The sequence below is a fragment of the Diadema antillarum genome, unplaced genomic scaffold (genome assembly GCF_040938485.1).
Source record: "Diadema antillarum isolate AM-2024a unplaced genomic scaffold, OU_Dant_1.0 seq00000867_RagTag, whole genome shotgun sequence".
Lineage (NCBI taxonomy): Eukaryota > Metazoa > Echinodermata > Echinoidea > Diadematoida > Diadematidae > Diadema > Diadema antillarum.
The window spans coordinates 117,920-138,712 of NW_027271735.1; the positions used below are offsets into that span (position 1 = coordinate 117,920).

The 20,793-nt window shown below is 38.5% G+C and overlaps 1 protein-coding gene across 2 annotated transcripts in view; it reads left to right on the forward strand.

Annotated features, from left to right (window-relative positions):
- The first annotated feature begins 817 nt into the window (after window positions 1-817).
- LOC139740607 (vesicle-associated membrane protein 3-like) overlaps window positions 818-20,793 on the forward strand; it is a 28,956-nt gene continuing 8,980 nt past the window's right edge. For both annotated transcript variants that reach the window (XM_071651193.1, XM_071651192.1), the window contains exons 1-4: window positions 818-886; window positions 17,226-17,298; window positions 18,141-18,219; window positions 19,474-19,605. In XM_071651193.1, the coding sequence (XP_071507294.1) occupies window positions 885-886; window positions 17,226-17,298; window positions 18,141-18,219; window positions 19,474-19,605 (286 nt within the window). In that variant the 5' untranslated portion in view covers window positions 818-884. The remainder of the gene's footprint in view (window positions 887-17,225; window positions 17,299-18,140; window positions 18,220-19,473; window positions 19,606-20,793) is intronic.

Sequence of the window (20,793 nt, forward strand, 5' to 3'; positions counted from 1 at the left end):
ATTCATGCGTGCACGTCACATTCATTTTGGCGATCAAATTTGATAAAACTTGTATTTTTATTCAAAATTAGCCTGTTTTAAAATTCGTGAATTGTTTGGCCCAACTAGCAAAAATTAATGACCGTATCATTGAATACCCTGCGAAAATAAAAACCTCGTGAAATAATTATACTTTATATATTATAGCAAAGTGAATAGGTCTACTGTTATCTGTAAGCCAATAAATTATCATAATCAAGAGGAAATCCCCCTTAAAAATCATTTTGTGCGAATAGAAGCAGAAAAAAAAAACAGACGCGGAACCCATTACAATTAGTACAGTTTCAGCAAATTCTGATCACTGAGCATGTTCTGATTTTTTAAAGGTTACATAATCCATAAAAGCAGTAACTCTGGTGTATGTTGTTTTCGTTAACGTATAATCAATGACATCACGTTATAATTTTTTTTCAATATCGATGACAAGTCCCAATTTAAAATATTCAATTAGGGCTTATCAAAATCATGAAACAAACTAACACAAAACAGGTCCGTGCAACGTACGTTGTTTCAGAAAGGCAGAGATGATCGCTGCTATTTTAAGACAAATCATCACTGAATTATTTTTGTCATTTTGTAATACTAAAAAACGGAAAAACAAAACATACTCGGTCTGAATTCGTGCCTTGTAAATCATCATCATGCGAGCGTGTTCATTAGTCATCTATGCTAGTCTCGTTAACGAACTCTCTCGTACTGCAGCAGTGCTACTAGTATCATTCAAGTCAAAGGTCACACTCGGGCAAACCCGGATGAGTGACGTCATTCTCCACACTCGCCATCTTTTGAGCCTGCTCTGTACATATTTCGTTTGTGTATAATAACACTCGTAAAAACACAGCAAAATGTAAGTATCTCAGACTTTTTACTGATAGATTCTTGTATGTGAACGTGAACTGCAAATGTGTTAGTTATTTTAGCATTCAACGATGCGAACAAGAATGCCGAAAAGGACAAAAACATGTCCGATCTTCGCAGTATTGAGTGATTGACGGGCACCAAAGAATTCGAGAATCGCATGTCATTGAATGACGGCGCTGTGCATGCATTGCATGTCCATACATCCCGCTACTAACTGAGGCGAGGGGTCCGGTATCATAAGAATTGCATGCATGCGATAAGGCTGTGTCAGAAGTCTGTGGTGCCTGGTGTGTGTGTGCCGGCTGGTGCCGGATCGGATTTGCTCAAATCAAAATGAATTGAGTGTTATCCGTCTGGATGAGAAATGCACAATTGCAATAATGTCATGATGCGTGACACTTATGCACAGCGACGTACCGACGTATGAGGGGTGTCTATATTATAAATTTATAGTAAAATTTATGAAATGTGTTCCAAGTTCTGCATGACACGAGTCAAGAGTGTACTGTAGAGTGTTACTTGTTAAGTTATTAGTCTTAACGTTAGTGGCTTCTCTCTGTCTCTTTTTGTCAAGAATCAAAATGGCAATCCACAGCGGGCACAGGCACAGCCAACACAGGGCCAGGGTGTGGGGACCATAAACAGTTTTGACCTCAACATGACTCTATTGATGTTTTGGGTGTTCGCACCTGTTTGTCAAACGATTTCCAAACATGCACAAACTCACCCTTGTTGTTCAGTAACCTTAGGTGCCTTGTAGGCTGTTACTTGACCGAAAGATCGGTCTGTATCTGTCCATCGGGGAATGTTCCGCGGAGACTGCGTCTGGCTTCACGGATCCCCTCCGTATACAGACCGAAGTCAATGATTGCGGCTCCTGTGTGGAGCAGTAGTGCACAGATCAAACGTTACGATAAACCAAATTTCAGACAGCTTTTTTACATTCAAACAAGTTTGACATGACATGACTGTATGCAGCAATATTTGGGATAAATTTCTCACATTGTGCAATCAAAATACATAAACTCGGTTATAACGCAGAAATTTTATCGATATCGCAACATCGCCGTTCGCGAGCAGTAAGGCGCCATTTTGAATCTGTAAGCCAATCACATGCGAGGTACCTGTTTTAGTATTTAAAAAAAACACGTAGAAACTACCTCGCATGTGATTGGCTAATAGATTCATAGTGTATGTTTCTGCAGTTTGAATGTGACGACGCGACAGGCTGTGTTTTACGTTGGAAATGCTACTAAAATGTTGGATTATTCATTAATCTGGTGAGTGTAATGTATTCCTAAAAAGCTAATTTCACCATACAAGCTTAAATTTGCCGACCTACAAGTGTAGGGCCGTGAATTAGAAGCAATCGAGAAGGGTGAGGTACTGTACCTCACCCAATTTTCCATAGAGACAGTGGTTAAGAACATCCACACAGCAATAGGTACTGATACTGTACCTTCCGTCTGTCTACGGAGGACAGCGTTAATGGCAAAATGTAAAAGAGTCCTCCGGACAGACGGATCTTTCTGTCTAGGCTGTTACATGCATCTAGGCAAGCATCTAGGTCTCCAAAGTCGAATAGAAATTAACTTTTAACGCTTTTACTTTAGTACTGTTGAGTGTTGTGGAATCACACATCCACAATGAAAACTCACCGTCCATGCTGACTGTAACGTAATGTTAGCTGTACTTCAATGTGGCACTGGCCTGGCAAACGACCTCTGGAATTAACCGTAAAACCTGTAAGGCTGTATCTGTATCAGCTGTATCTATAGCAAACGACCGAGCACGAGCACCAACTGATCGGTTTGGAAAAACTGCCTCCTTTTATATAGCATATGGGATGGGACTCCCAGAAGGGGTGTGTATGAGAAGCTCCATAACGGGTGTATGGAACGCTATTATTCCCCGTTATTCCCCACAGGGGCGCTCCAACTACAGTACCTACAACACACAAGTGTTGGCAAATTGTTGGAAAATCTTGATCCCTCGATACTGCTGCACAGTACGAATATGCTCAGCGCATTCACATATTAAAGTTCGATCATTTGGTCTGCTGTGATCTGAAAGTAGCCACACACTGGCTTTTTCTATGGTGTCGATGAAAGGCAAAAAAAAAATCTCTTTTCCTTGGCCAAGTCTTGCGTCTCCCTTGCTTTCTTTTATATCAATGCAAGTTTCTCTTCTTTCTTTCCATTATCTTTTATTGTACTCTCTATTTTGTAAACCTTTTATTTCATTTTTTCCAGTTTTTTTCACAATCTTCTTTCATTCATTTGAACATGTATCTATCTTTTCATTTCTGAAGCCCCATGAGCACTGTAAGGTGGACCTGTGCACTATACAAGTAGCCACTATTATTATTATTATTATTATTATTATTATCATTATCATCATCATCATGCATACACACACACACACACACACACACACACAATGCGAACAACCCCAATCCTCAATCGTTCCCGCGACTCGGTACAAGCTGAGAGAAAGCGAAAATAGTATCATCTTTTCAAAGATACCATAGAAGAACTTGCTCTGATCACTATGAGATAGCTACACGTACATTTTCAGATCAAACGCAGCGCTCGCTGCCGTGAATGTGTGTACCGTATTCGCCGGTGCAAAGGCCGCAGCGCCGTATAAGCCGCACCCCTGATTTGTGCAACGCAAAAAAAAAAAAAAAAAAGATACTAAAAAGTAGCGTGAAACCCTGATGCTTGAAGACGAATGATGAAGACACTTTACGGTAAAAAAATACTTAAATTTACACGGAAATAAACGAGTGGGTACCATACAAAATACGATGTTCTCGCACACACGTAGATAAATTACATCATTCAATCGAAAAACTCGAACAAACACTCGAACAAAAACTCACCTCCAAATTTTTGCCAGTGAGGTGTAATAACTTAACAAAAATGAACAAAACACGCTCAAAAGTACGATTGTACTCTGAAAATAAGGTATAATGATATAAAAGCAAGAGGGAAAATGAGAGAAAGGGACAGGAAATCTAGAGAACATACACCACAGGTGTGCGAGTTGCTAGTCGATCGAGTCACATTGTAATAGACAGGTGGTTGTCTGTACAGCTACATTACAGTTGTACAGTCCATAGACCGGTACATTGTAATATAGTAGACAGGTATTCATGTAATAGACAGGTGGTTGTCTGTACAGTCTTTGTATAGACAGGTACATTGTACATTGTAATATAGTAGACAGGTATTCATGTACACTGTAATAGACAGGTAATCATGTAATAGACAGGTACTACGGTACATTGTCATAGACAGGTAATCATGTAATAGACAGGTAATCATGTAATAGACAGGTTCTGACAAACACTTTATTAGTTAGCACAGCGCTACGCTTTGAGCTTAAGTTTTATTTTTGCCTCATTAAAATTTCATAGAAAAGACAAAGACTACATACTGATGAGGAAAGTCAAGTTGTGAAACAAACACGGAATGCAGCTTTGCTTGTAAGATTTGTATACCGGTATTCATATCATCGGGGGATGGTTGCCTCCTTGGTTGCCTATTGTGTAGTCCCATACATGTATAAATGTGCTAGTTTTTACTCCCGATTTGCCGGGTTGCAGAGACCAATTTTGGTTTTGCCGCCAGAAAGGCCGCACCCCGACTTTTCACTTTTATTTTTCTGAAAAATACTGCGGCCTATACGCCGGCGAATACGGTACACCGTACTGCGTTGTCTGCTCCTGTGCAACGCAGTCGTCGCACAGCGAATTGGCTGCGATTTACAAAATTCGACAAGTGTAAAATTGTCAAAATAGTGAAAATTCCTTGTCTACTGGCTTTGAATCTCACTCAGATGCAAATATTTGAGGCTGTTGGACATTCAAAGTGAGTTTGTGCATGTTTGGAGAGCATTTGACAAACAGGTGCGAAAGTACACTAGCGCTCACTCCAGAATTACAATGTGTATACTGTACGAGCTGAAATTTTCGCGTACAGATATTTTCGCGAATTGCTACTTGGAGGACACTTTCGCGTGTTGTTATTTCGCGGTTGCGAGGGTCTAATTCAACTTACTTATTCGTGCTTTGTTATTTTCATGTGTTGTTATTTTCGCGGTTCAAAGGCAATTCGTGAAATTTACGAAAATAAAACCACCACGAAAATGTCAGCTCGTACAGTATATTCTCACATGTTTCAGCCTCTATGATGTCGATACGTTGCAGCAACTGTAGGCGAGTGTAACGTCATTTACCATTAAATCGCCATTTTTGTGAAAAGATTATTTTTTCAAACTTAAACACTAGATATTTCATCCTTTGATGATCTCATCATGTGAAAATTAAAATTCTCACCTTTCTCTTTCATGCAGTTTGTGATGAAAACAACGCATAAATTTATGGGGTAAAACTAACCTCGGGGCGCTCCTTCACACAGTTATACTGTCGGAGCGCCCTGAGTCAAAAGACTGTTATCTCGGTACGGTGATAAAGAAACACAAATATTTGCGCCTCTATAAGTTACGTATTTCACCAGAAAAAGGCTTACTTTTATAACCCCCTGTATATGTTTCTTACCTATTACAATTTATACGATATGTTCACTCGTTCATTTCCACACTGATCGCATGTGATCTTGAAAAGACATTTTTCTGCAGGTTTTTCTCCATACCTCCCGTTCATTCTTTGATTTTCAATGCAACCTTTGCGTGGCACTTTGCGCATTGGCAATATGAATATGCATGAGAGTCGTGATGATTTTAACCTTTGAACAAGGCCCTTTCGCTGCGCACTCCGTGGCGAGCAAAAGAGTTCGAAGTGACACTGGTCATATTGGCGCGGCATTGGAAAGATGACCGAAACTGACGAGTGCGATCCAAGATAGGATGTTTAAAATTCCATTTTCAATGAGGAAAAACTTGGTAGAAAACATGTATCAAAGATTCTATTTCTGCAAAAACCCCAAATCGACAAAAATAATGGTCAAAATCTTTGTACCCGGCCAAGGAGGGAATTTGCTCCTGTGACTTTTGCCTGAAACCATTGTCGCGGGTCACAATTGGAAGATACAGCTGAAATACATTGTTGTACAAAGTACAAGCTTGTAATAATAATGATAATAATAATTGATATGATTTATACACTCGTATAGCGCCAAATCCACTCTGCAGAGTGCTCTAGGCGCGGAAGGGAGAGAAAGTGAAGGAGATAAAGGACATACAAATATCAAGTACATGTAATGAGTAGTCAAATTGAGGCTTTAAACAAGTGAGTTTTTAGACTGCTTTTAAAGGAGTCTGATGAAGAACAATTTTTTACGGCTGAAGGTAAGTTATTCCATAAGGTGGGAGCAGCATGGCCAAAGGCACGTGTGCCCCATATTGTAGTGAATCTTGGAATTATCAGAGAACCGGAGTTGGATGAGCGTAGAGATCTAGCAGGGATGTAATTATGGAGTAAGTCAATGTTATACTGAGGAGCAGCGCCCTGAATGCAATGAAAAGTCAAAAGTAAAATCTTAAAAATAATGCGATCTTTGACTGGTAACCAATGAAGTGATCTCAAAATAGGGGTGATGTGAGTGTGCTTCTTGGATAGTGTGATGATGATTGCTTTTGTACATAGTTGTAGCTCATGTGCTCCAAAACTATGCTGTGTGGTGTGACCAAATTGGTGACTCTGTGCGAGTGTTGTGATATGATGAGCTACATGTTGTTTGTGTGAATGATGGATTTACTGACAGAATTATTTTGTGTTTCATAGCTTTACTGTATTTCACAGCCCTTTTAGCTTTTGTGAATTCCATAGCCCACAAAAATTTCTTCACAATTTCATATCTGCATATTTTGAAGAGGTTAACAGGCTTTGTCAGTGATGTGTGTGTGTGTGTGTGTGTGTGTGTGTTTGTGTTGTGTTTCTTTTTGTGAATTGTGGGCATCACACCAAAATGCGCATCAAGATAGTACCGATCATGTATTTTATACAATGTAAAAAGGTCTCTTACGTGTAGATGGGAAATTGCTTTTGATGTATAAATATTACTGTCTGAAAAGGGTACATTAGTGTAATATTTGTTTTTTATTCTCTCACTGTGGTTTTATTCGGTGATTGCTCTTATAAGGTACTTGCAGAATTGAATTAAGTCCCATTTAATGAAATGTAATACTTGCCAAATACAATGTATGTTGTGCCATCCTGAGCGGGGTAAAAATTAAATGTACAAGGGAAATATCCGTTGGGCACACATAACCATACACATTGCACATACCGGTGATACTCACGTACAAATGTATGCATGTACATTTGTATACAGTGATGGAGATGTACATGTACATTGTACATTGTATCCTTGTCTTTAATAGTACTGTGCTATCATTCCAGCTTGATTGCTCTCCAAATGTAAATAAGGAGTTTGATTAACCCCACCTTGAATGATAAAAGGCTGTGCACCGCACTTTAATTCTATCATTAAGAGTACTGTAGTTATCATATGACTTGGCAAGGTGTACAATGTGCCACTAGTGTTTGTTTTGTGTTGTCTGCTAATTATCAAACCAGCACAGCTTACTATTAAAGGCCCTTGAAGTTCGCAGAAATTTTTGATAATGAGAGTATAGTCCGAGAGCCAGGCTATGAAAAATTTAGATTGAGCGATGAGTATTGCCATGAATTAGAATACCTTGATATTCTTTTTTTTCAATGTAGACAGACTTACATTGAGCATATCATGAAATATCCTTCATTATACACATGGTCAGGTGATGATTCCTGTTCTTAACCACACCTACGGTTACCGTGTACCGTACACATCTTACTGTAGCTTTAAGTTTTTCTAGCAAATTTGAAAAGTGAAGCCATCTAGTACAAGTTTTCATAGTAGGGTTGGACCTACTTATGTACTACTCATCGACCGCCTTACGTGTGTATGTTTATTTGCTTGATAATAATATTTAACACTGAAATTCACGTAAAATACATGACCTACGTGATTGAGAAAATCCAGCTCTATTAAATGCCGTTGTTCCCTTTTCGATTCGAAGTTTCAGTGCAAAAATATCGCCGACGAACTTGGTGGTCTCGTTTCAGCTCCCCGCGGTAAATCTCGTTTATATAGCAATTAGGATCGACTGCTGTTTTTGCATTGACAATGCACGCAAACCGAGTTGTATTGAACACCGTGTTGTGCGAAGCTTTTTAGAAGCCTTTTAGAAACTTCCATAGACATACATGTAACATTGTGCTGTCATTACAATTCGGTGAAAATATTCATTCGAAATTTTGTCCTTGATTAAAACCATTAATGAACAGTGAATTATCGTGCTTTCCCACACCATCCTCATCTACATTCAAAGCCAATCCATTTTTATGTGCTTTGCGTGCAGAGAAGTGCGTACTAAGTGTTCAGTGCGCGAATTATACGCGGTCGGTTTAAAAGAAGGTGGTCAATATGTAGTAGGGCTACTATACTACTTGTACTTCCATTACCTATTAAGACCATGCACAAGTATACAATGGACTTGAAATGCAAGGCAGCATGAGTACTAACAAGCAGAAAGCTGTGGCTGTTTATTGTTCAGGAATACAATGTCTGTGTGTGTGTGTACAATCGTATGGAGTCAGTACCCCCACTGACTGTACATGTAATCGACTTTGGAGTGATGTCTTGCCATTGAGTTGTAGTCACCAATATTCTACAGTGTACAGTATAGCATCAATCCATGCTGTCATATCACACATCATGTCTTTCACTGTGATGATGACTTTTACCATGATGCACAAAGAAAGACTGTCTCCCTCTTGTGTCTCGGCCAGTACAATGCCGTGAACACCATCAAGAGATAGTAACAAGCCAAAAATAACAACAACAAATCCCTGCTTGTTCTTGATCCTTGGCATGTACAAACATTATATACCTCGTACTGCATGTAACCTGTAGACAACGTTGGGGGGAAAAACAGAACAAACACTGACTACACGTGCATTTTTAAAAACCCTTTTGACATACATTCTACATGTGTACGTACATACAATATTTACAATTGTACATTGCTATACAAATGTATTTTACCATAGATTGGGACAAAACAAACAAATGTTGTTGTAGATGTGTAGAACCATAGCTACATTGTACACCTACTTGATTATCATTTTCTCATGTATTACATTATTTTCTTTAAAATCATAATAAAGTAAAATTTGCATACATGTATGTTGAGACCCTGAATTATACAAGGTATGAATGCTGGGTGCACTTTTACCAGTATACACCTGTAGGCCTGCTCCTTTTTGTTATTTTGTGGTTCAGTACCACAAGTAATTCTTTTGAGTATTCTTGATTCAATTATGAAAGTATAGATTTATCAGTATTGTAGATTTATCCGAATTTAATTTTAGTGGTTGTAATAAGAAGGAAACAAAAAAAAAAAGAAAATGCACACATTTCAAATCAGATATTGAATCACTGTGATTTGGTTAAAAACTATGTGTATTGTAATATTTGTACTTGCATACTTACATTTGTAAATGTAGGTGATATTGCAAGATGGAAAGAAGCAAAGTCTTGCATTTACAGTATTTCCCCACTTTTGTACACACACATGCACAATCCAAATGTTTTTTGGTTACAAGACCCATGTAATGATTTGTATTGCATTTGTTAGCTCACAAGACCATAAGCCATAGTGGTACAGTTTTGTACATTTTGCCTTTTTAATAGGCAAGAAGGTTTTTCTGTAGATTGACCCTGTACTCACAATGTACCCTTATTTTGGTTCAGCATAAAGTATTTTTAGCACAAAATGTTATCCAGCCCTCCATTTGAGGAATCATTAAACTGAGGAAAGACATGTTGGGATCAGCATGAAGTCTCATATGACACACATGTACAACAGTTGTAGTACAGGCTCAGCATTTAAAGGTAAAACATTGTTCCCATAGATTATGTGACCGTGCATCACAAAACCAACAAAAAGTCGTGCTCGCACTGATGACTCAAATTAGGTGAAACGGGTCAACCTGGTCAATCTTGAGTTTTTCATACTTTCTAAAAGAGCAATTCTTCTTCTATATTATGCCAAAGTTAGAGATTGTAAAATGCAGGGGAGGTAGTGATTTTAGCAGTTTTCTAGAACATCTTTTTTGTGGAATAGTGTGATTTTGATATACTGTACGTGTACGTATAATATGGTGTATTTTAAATTAATAGTGTCCCCTTTTGTTCTGTAAAAAACCCTTTCCACACTCTTCACTTTCAACTCTGATGACTTTTGAAAGGATGATGCTACTGCTTTGGAAGTTGTTGATGTTAGTCATGGATAGAATGTGTTGATAGAGCATGATTAATTTCAGCTAAATCTGATAATCCCTTCATTGTTGTTGATATGGTGCTTTTCACTCTGTTTTTGTTTCATTCATTGCACAGCTACATGTACAGTGTAGCTGCACTTGGTAAGAGTAAGCACTTAAAATAGACCCCATACTTCAGAGCCTCTTTTCTCAGAACACACTTCTCCAGAATGTGTGCTTACTTTCTAAATTTTAGATAGGGTAGAAGAGTCCATTTGAATTGAGTTAGACATCATTTCAAAGCTTGAAGTCTGCTCTTTCAGTATCTGCCCTTAACTAAAAATTCATGTCTGGCAACTTTTTGTTGGTTTAGTGATGCAGGGTCACATGTGACTGTAGAAACTGGCAATTTTCTGTCTGAAAATACAGACTGTAAATTACATCAGCCAGACAAATTTCTTGGTAGAGCTTTTCAATCTATAATTTGCAAGTACATAATAATCGAAATTGATGGAAGATGAAGATTGAGCCCTTTTGAGAACACAACAGTGATTTTAATTTTTAGATGGTGTGTAGTAGACTTGTGTAAGTAATACAAGATTTTATCTTACCCTTGCTTTTCCTATACTGTTGGCAATCAACATACAAACTGTACACGGTATGCATATATTTTGTTACATGATGGCATTGTAGATTTATGTCATGTGATCACATTTCAGTGACACATATTTTCCCCGTCTTCCTCTTATTTGGGGATTGTAGTTTTATGTAGAGCATTCGAAGTTTTTTTATGCATTCAGTTTATGCAACACTTTATGAGAAGGAGAGGACCAATCAGGCGACCACAAGTCAGCACTTTATTGTTATGTTTTCAATTCCTGACTGTAAGGCACATACATTTGGAGGTAATTTAGTCTTCCATTTTAACAAACATGTGCAAGTCCTAAAAGGGAGACATTGTGGTCGTTTAAAGAAAATGACTGGAACGTAAAAAAGAAGAAAAAAATCCTCTGAATACCTTTCCACTGCCACCCCCAGTTTTGAGCAAACATTTGATGGAAATGCATGTACACTGTATATGATACAGTATACAAGTATGTTCAGTATCTCAATGCATTGAAGTTTCCTTTAATAGAAATGAGTCAAAATAAAGAATATAAAAAAACTTACACACATACATTAACAGCCTGCATTCAGTTTTAAACCAGACTACAAAGTCTCCCCATCAAGAATCTACAATTATATGTACATGTGTACAAACAAAATACTTTTTGAGGACAACTTTAGATAGATTGGTAGACATATTTCCCAACTATTCAACATTATTAGTAATATTACAATTAGTACGAATTACAAGTCTGTTTTCCAGTGAATTTTCTTGATTTTTCAATGCTTTTGAAATATTTTTTCCAAATTTTTGTTCATAATGAGAAATGAAAACTGTCTTGAGGTGGCCTCAAAATTTGAAGCAGGTTGGGCCAAGAAAAATACAATGTTATAATTGTTTTACTTTGCCTTTGTGGTTCAAAGAGAAAGAGGCATTTTGTTAATAACCATTGCGTACCTACTTTACCTGACATGTTTAATAGAGCTCTTTTAAAATGAATCTTTAAATTGCTCAGAAAGATGGCAGCATTGAACCCTGATCATGAAAGGCAAACATGCTGTGCATGAATAGAAAATTGACAGCTGTTTGACAGCCAGTTGGGACTCCTTTCTCTTCCAATTTTCCTCACCCTCAACATGGCCATGCACCACACTATACACTTGAACACAATGTACATGTAGTACAATGAAGCCTTTCAGGGACAGGAGGAGCGCCCTCACACCTCACAAAGGGCAGAGTGGGACAAAGGAGATTAGGATTACGCAACCTTTTATTCACTGATGGTCACTTTCAAGACATCTGTGCTGACTCTTGTAGAAAGGAGGCCAACTGATTTGTGAACAAAGCAGCCTGGTACTTTAATACCATGTTTACATTGTAAGCCCTACTACAGGAGAAAACGTGCCACTCTATGCAGATGGGCATCCAGTGTACTATACACATGATGTGTGTAGCATCGTCTATTCAGTTTATCAATATACAGTGTAGCCTGTTTGGGACGTCCGTTAATTGCCTATTTCGTTATGGTTATTTTACCTTTCTTTCATAGTGGTATGTAGAAACCCCAGTTATCCTCACAGGCTCAGCTAATTTTTGTGCTAGGAAAATTACAATAATCACAACTGGAATTTACATTTATACATTATCTTGATTGACATTGTACTTGACATCCAAATGATGCGCATCTGGCAAAATAAGTGTGTTCAGTTTGGTTATACTTTGAAAAATATCAAGTGTGTATGTTAGCTTGTAATGCATGAATGTGTATGCAAAATGCATATGCATAGCTGTGCAAGGTACATTGTATTGTCTACCCCCTGTATGCATGCTACATTTTAAACAGCAGACATACACTGTATTGTACATACACATAATATACTGCCTTTGTTTCCCTTCCCCATCTTCTTCCAAAACCAAAACAAGCAAAAAGAGATCTTCTTTAGTATCAAAACCAAAGTGGAGAGGTGACATTGAACTTAGAAAAGGAAGATACTATGTTTGTATGTACAGTACTAGATCAAATTGAACCTTTTTTGTACTTCCATGTATTAAAAGTACTTCAAACCTGATAGGATTTTTTTTTCTTTCATTTTTGTGTGTGTTTGGTTACGTACTTAAAACATTATAGCAAAGTAGGCCTATAGCAGTCAAATTTTGTCTGTTGCAGTTTGATATCAAGATCGGTGTACATGAACTTAGAAACCAGTGTAGTGGATTGGGATTAACATCAATTGATACATGAGATACAGCAGCGTCCTGTGCCGCAAGGCTGAACCATTGAATGGTGTCTTTGTGTTTTGGGGTACAGAATACTCTCCGTACATTGGCTTTTATTCTAGTTCACTGTGCATGAATGGATACAGTCTGTGAACTATGTACATAGCAGGCAGTGTTGGAGACTTGAAAGAGGGGCAGGTGCATGAGTACGTACTATGTGATACATTGTTAGTTGATAACAGGAAGAAAGCCTGCGAGATGTGTACATACAATGTTCTTGAAACATGTAGGCCTACTGTTGTATGTCCATGGCAATTGTCATTAACCCGTTGAGGACGGACTGAATTTGCTGCAACACACATTTCCCGTAGACACCTGCCCGAGTATACTCGGGACTCATCCTCAACGGGTTAAGAATGATAGCTACACACGTGTACATTGTGCTGGTGTGTAAAACATAGTCATGCTGTACCTGCCATGGCTCTACAGGATCAAGTCATGAGTGTGTCCCGTGCATCAATAGCAATTTCACAGTGTTTCATGATTGAGCTGGTCATTTCTGTTTTGTCCCATCAAGTCATGTTCAAGTTGTATCAGGTTGTGGCCTGGTCAAAAGAGCAAAAGACCAATCGAGTGTAACTCTTGATATTACAGTAAAACAGGTCCAGTGATTCCAAGGAGTCTGCACAGGAAAAAGACTAGCCTATTTCAGGGCTGCCAACTCTCACGCATTGAGCGTGAGACTCACGCAATTCAACCAATTTTGACTGTCTCACTCTGATAAACGAAATCTCACGCTAAACCCCCAAAATGGAATGTATAAATGACTACAAAAATAAATATACAGTTAAACTCGCCTAAGTCGACATCGCATGTATGTCGAATAATCGCGCAAGTCGATGATTTTAAAAAGTCCAGATTTTTCCTCATTGACTTACGTGTATTAATTCACTCACAAGTCAAATTTTGTAAGTCGAATACTCACCTAAGTCGATGAAATTCCAAGAACACTTTCACGGAAAAACCATTAAATTCACTGTGCCTAAGTTTAATAAGATTTTATTGTGCAATAAATCACTGTCAAAATCAAGAGACGCCAGTTTTTGTTTACATAAGAACTAGCGCGACCAGACAGGTGACAATAAAATGATCTAAAGTATCAAAATTCAAAGCGATCGCATGCGATTGTTGAACTCTCTTCCTGTTTGGAGGTCCGCTGGTACAGCCCTGTCGCGCTAGCGCTACGTACGTACAGCGACTGGGCTGTGTATACAAATTTGTAGTTGTGCGTACAGCGACTGGGCTATGTATAGTCTGTGTATGTTTGCAGTCTGCGCTGTGCAGTGGATGGATGAAGCTGCTGAGTTTTCAAAGCGGAAAGTAGTGTAGGGGGAAAGTTACGGGCACGGGTAGATCAGAATTACACCTCTACACGCATTTCAAGCCACGGTATGGTAAACTGGAATCAATCACTGCTCAAATATCATTCATATTCACTTCCCCAAGGTTTAACAAGGGTGTAAAGTAATCGGACCTGTGCCAATACTAATGCACTGTCCATGCAAAGTTAGCCGCGGCCCTGCCGGGCGACCCGTGCTGCAGCACACCTCTCCAGCTCTCGGCTCCATGGTAGACAACATACATGTACATTTATATATAATGTACGTGTGGTGTAACTGTTTAAGTCGATTTTTTTCGACTTACGCACAAGTCGAAAATCGCCTACGTCGATGTGTTTTGCTCCGTCCCGAGAAGATCGACTTATTAATGCGAGTTTAACTGTATCTCTAAATTCTCTGATATTCCGAATATCGATATGCCCAAGCCCAAAATTTCGAGATTTTCCCGCGCGGGTGTAAAGCTTATCAAATAACCAATAATAATCGTTTTTGGTTCGTGCGCAAAGACGAGCTATTGGATTACGATTGGTTTCTACCTATACCATGTGAGCGTAGCTTGTACTTATGGCAAATTACAGTACATGTATGGCTATGATGTGTGCTTGAATACACAGAGACTCCAACTCTCCCGTTTTCGACGGGAGATCTCTCGCCGAAAACCCATTTTTGCAAAATCTCCCGTTCTCCCGTTTGAGATTTAATTTCTCCCGCCCTGGCTCTTTGTCTCCCGTTGGAAAGGATTTCTTGCATATTTCTATCGTATGTTGAAAAAATAAGCCTTAGATAGCACCAGAGAGCATCTAGAACCCTAGGAATTTCGCGCTTTGCACACATCAACTTTGAGTCTCCCGTTTGCTCGGGGTTTCAGTCGGGAGAATCTCCAGATCAGAAGGTACTTTGGGTTGGAGTCTCTGAATACATCGCTTTACATACACTGACTGTGTATGTAGTACGTATACGTACGTACGGCCGCGCAGCAGCCCGCCAGGCGCTAGCCAGGAGGTCTCTCTGCTCCCTCGCAGTGCCTCAAGCCAAACTCTCACTCAAGGTTCGCAGCCCTGCTATCTTCACAGTGTGGTAATCAGTGAAAGGGCTGCAAATATACTTGTACGTACATACATACAAGTTGTATGTAGATCATGTGGTATTGATTTCAATACCACCAGTCATTACACTTTAATAGCCTTTGGTGTAATGATATATACAGTCAAACCTGTCTTAGCGGCCACCTCTCTTTAGCGGCCACCTGCTTATAACGGCCACTGAAAAATCCCCCGAACGCAATTGCTGTATTATAGACCCTTTATATAGCGGCCACCTGCCTAACGCAGCCAGCGGCCACTCATTTTGTCTCCCGTGGTGAATATCAACCTGCGTATAGCGGCCACAAAAATTGAGTTGATCCATTTAATCGGCAATGAGTACAATGTCTTTTACATTCATTGCGTGATTTCTACCGAGTCCTAGCTCAGTCACAATCACACAGACATGATCGACAAAACATTAATGCAGCTCTTTGCCACGAAAACCCGTCTTACCACCAACTTGACTAGATTAGATCTAGGCTTCAGCAATGCAGCCCTGAATAGATGCTACAAAGGCAAAGACAACCCCTAATGACAACTTAGACTGTTACCGAAATGCAGACTAATTAGTGTTTAAGTCCCTTTGAATAAGGACAACATGGTACTTGTCAGGGTATTGTTTCTATAGTTTACGTAAATTTTACACATTATCCATCTTCCATCGAACTCGGCTCTCGTGAACCCCGTTCATGCAAACCCGTAGGGATGAACCAGAGCACTTCTCGGGCCCGAAATATTATTTTTTACATCAAAAGAATAGAAGGAGGCAATGAAAAAAAATGAAGTGAATTGTACAACGAAAATCCCCATAATAGCACTGCTGCACATGCAAACTTATATGTTGTTGTTGTTATTGTTTTTTTTTTTTAAAGAATAACATACGGTATTTTCGGCTATTATAAAATGTAAGTAATGGAATTCAAAATGGCCGCCAACCTGTCTATAACGGCCACCTGTCTATAGCGGCCACTTTTGTTGTTTCCCTTGGGTGGCCGCTATAGACAGGTTTGACTGTATATATATGTGTGTGTGTGTGTGTGTGTGTGTGTGTTTCAAACATGTATGTGTGTCGACAAGTCTTGTATGTTTACACTAGGTCTACACCATAATATCAATGCAGTATACAATGTAATAATTCCAGGTCAAATGCTCATGGCCAGATGGAACAAAATTTTACCTGTATACCGTATCCCTTGTCAGAATGGTAGGGTTAGTAATCTTCACTGGGAACTGGAAAATAACAGAAACAAACATTATAGGTTTCACCTACTGGCAGAGGTAACAATTAAATTGCAATTTATTGAGCACTTGCTCTCATGTAGGAGATATGTTGTTGTTGTTGTTTTTTTTTTTGGGGGGGGGGGGGGGTGTTCTGTTGATGATCTTTCATGTATAGTGTAGTGCTATACAGTGTAACTTCACTCTTTGAAACTCTTCCAGAAATTAATCATCTTGACAAGCATTGGTGTTTTATCTTTTCTATTTTTTCCTACCTTCTCTGGGCATTTCTTTTAAACATTAATTCACAAGATGAAAACCGTGTTGTTGTGCGATAACAGCAGCAAGCAGTGTTCAAAGTGGAAATGTTTGAAATTCGATTAAAGTCCATTTTGACTTTGTAAATAGCTTTGGCATTGAATATCAGGATTTGATTGTAACCTACAATATGTAGAGGGCATTCAAAGAAGTTTTGCTCTTTATGCTAACTAAACAAAACTTTTGCAATCTCTTTGACCTCAATGCAGGGCTGCACCACCACAACCACCCCAGCCACAGAGCAACAAGAGGTTACAACAAACCCAGGCACAAGTGGATGAGGTAAGGACGCACGCAAACTGGGCACTTGGGGGGGGGGGGGGGGTCTTTCTAGGGCACCGGTTCCTGGTACCCTTCACACAGCAGCCTAAGGAGCCTGCAATACCAGGGCCCCATTTCATAAAAGATGGTAGGATAGCAACTCTTGCTGGAATGGCAACTTCCAGTAGCAACAGCCAATCAGGAAGCTGGATTCTTGTCATTTCCATAGCAATTGCCATTCCAGCAAGAGTTGCTATTATATCAACTGTTTATGAAATGGGACCCTGAGCTATACACCTGACCTGTCCAACTGCAAATTATGATACATTTTATATGATATGCAGAGTGGGGTTTGTTTGTTTGTTTGTTTGTTTGTTTGTTTGTTTGTTTGTTTGTTTTTAGGGGGTGGTAATTTATTTTTCATGAAGACTTCATGGAGACCAAAATTCACATTAGCACTTAAGATTTAACATTGTGAATATGGAAGAGCCCATCATTATTATCCATGACAGTGTAAATTTGCAATCCATTTGTGATACTGAAATATGCAGTCTGCTTTATGAGCAGACATCATATTATTCAATGTCATGTTTCCTTTTAGCAGACAATCACACAAAGTCTGGATTTCATTGTGATATCCTCTTCACAGTTTAGAGGACTTCAAATATTGCTACATGAACATACATGTACAAATTGTTTCAAGGTTTTTTAGACCTAAACAAAGACTTAATTTTTTATACCAGATTTGATTTAGGATTGATATAAATGATAACACTAACATTTATGTGTATTTGTTTGTTTGTTTGTGTGTGTGTGTGTGTGTGTGTGTGTGTGTGTATTTTTGTTTTCTTTTCATATTGCAGGTGGTAGATATTATGAGAGTGAATGTGGACAAGGTCCTTGAGAGAGATCAGAAGCTATCAGACCTGGATGACCGTGCCGGTAAGTGATACATGTAAATATTCAAGCCTTTGGGGGAAAGTTGTCATTTTAAAGGAGACCCCTGTTATGATAAAGTTCTTGGTTCAGGCACTTTTCTTTCATTATATATTGAAATTTTATTATAGCTGAACAAATAGTGTATAGCAGGATATATAGATAATAATTTCTACTTTATTGTAACCAAACTTAGATCGCTTGATAGGACTGGGGTGGGGCGATCACATTACATGGACCATTTGTGCAGCCAAATGTAATGAGGGTACTGGTACAATGACACATGGAAAAGATACATGCCGTGGCTTTGCCAAATCAAGACATCAAGAATCTGAACAGACAATATTGAGGCTATTGAAATCATTCAGCAATGGAGATATTCTTTTTTTTTTTCTTTTCTTTTCTGATTCACCAAATCACTATTGTCAAACATTTGAATACAGCTACTGAAAAGAGACTAAATATCTTCCTTGGGGAAAGCAAAGGAATGTTTATTGACACTACCTTAATTCACAATACCTGTTTTTCCACTTGCATTGAATTGCTTTGCCCTTATGAATGTTCCAACTTGATATTTGATGCCGTGAGCTTTACACTGGTACATAGTCACTGTAGCATGAAATAGTCGTGTTCGATGTCAGAGCTGCAGGGAAGTTGGTTGAACCTGATATGAAGTTTGCTATGCTATAAATAATTTCATATAAAGTGATGGTAGTTTGCCGCAGTACCCATACAAGAGTTTTCACAGTCAGTTATGATACAATGTATTGTGAGACATAAAGAATTTAACGCACAGGTTTAAACAACCAGAATCATATAAAACTAAAGGCATTTTTGCCACTTGCAGATGACACAAAAGCCCAGCTTTAGTTCTTCAAAATAGTTCTTAAATACCAGTTTATAGAGATAGAAACAACCAATGTAATAATGTTAATCAGTATGATCAATGTTAAAGTGAATATACAAAATGTGAAATAATGAAATTGTTTCTAGAATAAACCGTCTACAGTTATGGTTTATGGAGAAAAATAGTGATATTTCCTTATATTTTCAGCCTTATTGCAAACTGTTCATCGGGTAGGATGTTGATGATCTGACCTACTCATATATGCATCAAATGTGATAACTTGAACATTTTTTAATCACTGCTCTCAATGGTAACAGTACCTTTTTTGATATGCGTGTGAGTCTGCTCTCTCTTTTTTGGTCCCTTGATTTAATCCTTGTTTCTTTTGTTTTGTCTCAAACAAAACTGTACAGATGCTCTGCAACAGGGAGCATCACAGTTTGAGACAAATGCTGGCAAACTGAAGCGGAAGTACTGGTGGAAAAACTGCAAGATGATGATCATTCTTGCAATCATCATCATCGTCATTTTAATAATCATTATCGGTACGTATTCGCATTCATCATGACATAAAGCTGTGAATGCTATTAAAACAAAAGGAACTTCTGTACATTCTCTTTTGTTGGGGGTTTTATTTTCTTTGAGATACTGTGGAATAGCCAGGTTAATCCCATGTCTAACACTCACACTCCAAAGAAATGTTGCCGTTTGCTGTGGACATCTTAATAACATCTTAATCATTCACTATTCAAACTTGTGGATGTGTGAGATCTTCCACTGAGTCAACACTTTATCATTGCTGAGACTTGCTAAAATGACAGTGCACCAAAAAAGTAACAGATAAATGAAAAGTTGAGATTTACCGTCATGTGTCACTTTTGAGACGAGTGCTGTAAAACGCTTCGTTAATTTCCCTGTAGGAAGGGAACATTTCCAAAATGGGATCCTGCAGTCAGTTTTGCAGTCAGTTTTAAGTCACTTTGCAGTCAGTTTTAAGTCACTTTGCAGTCAGTTTTAAGTCACTTCTAATTCCTGGGTTTTCAGGCTGGAAAGAGTACTTCATGTACATGTCCCATACCCTGATTAATCTTTTATTTTTTTTTAAAAGAAGTATTGGGTGCAGTGTGCTTGCCTTATTACATTTCTTTTGACCCAGGTCATGTAATAATCCAAGAATGTTTCATTTATATGTGATTAATATTTATGGTTACGCACACCCCTACTTTAAAGCTGTGGTATTCAGAAACTGAAGCATTCTTTCACATGAATGAAAATATCAGGGCATATAAATAGGCCCATGTGCACACCCCTGCTTTAAAGTTTGTGCCTTCCTTTTGCAACCCTGAAAAATTAGATTCCTTTTCATAATCTGGTTCTGAGTGACATGGGGTCGATTTTTAATTTCTTTTTTTTTTTTTTAAACACTGAGGTGCATTGCCATTAGATTTCATACACAATATTGGGAGACATTGTGACATTTTCAAAAGGGATATATGACTTGTAAAGATGACGTTAGCTGAGGTATCGTTGAAGGACAAATAAAACACATCTACCCCGACAGTTGGTAGCTAATGACATGAAGGGCAGGTTTCAAGTTTAGCCCTGTTGCCATAGATTTTCTTGCTTACCTTTATTTTTCTTTTGACCTAATTTTCTACCACAAACATGATTTTCACAGATGCACTGGGCACAGTGTATAGATTTACAATATGTGTGACATGGCATGTTTGTTT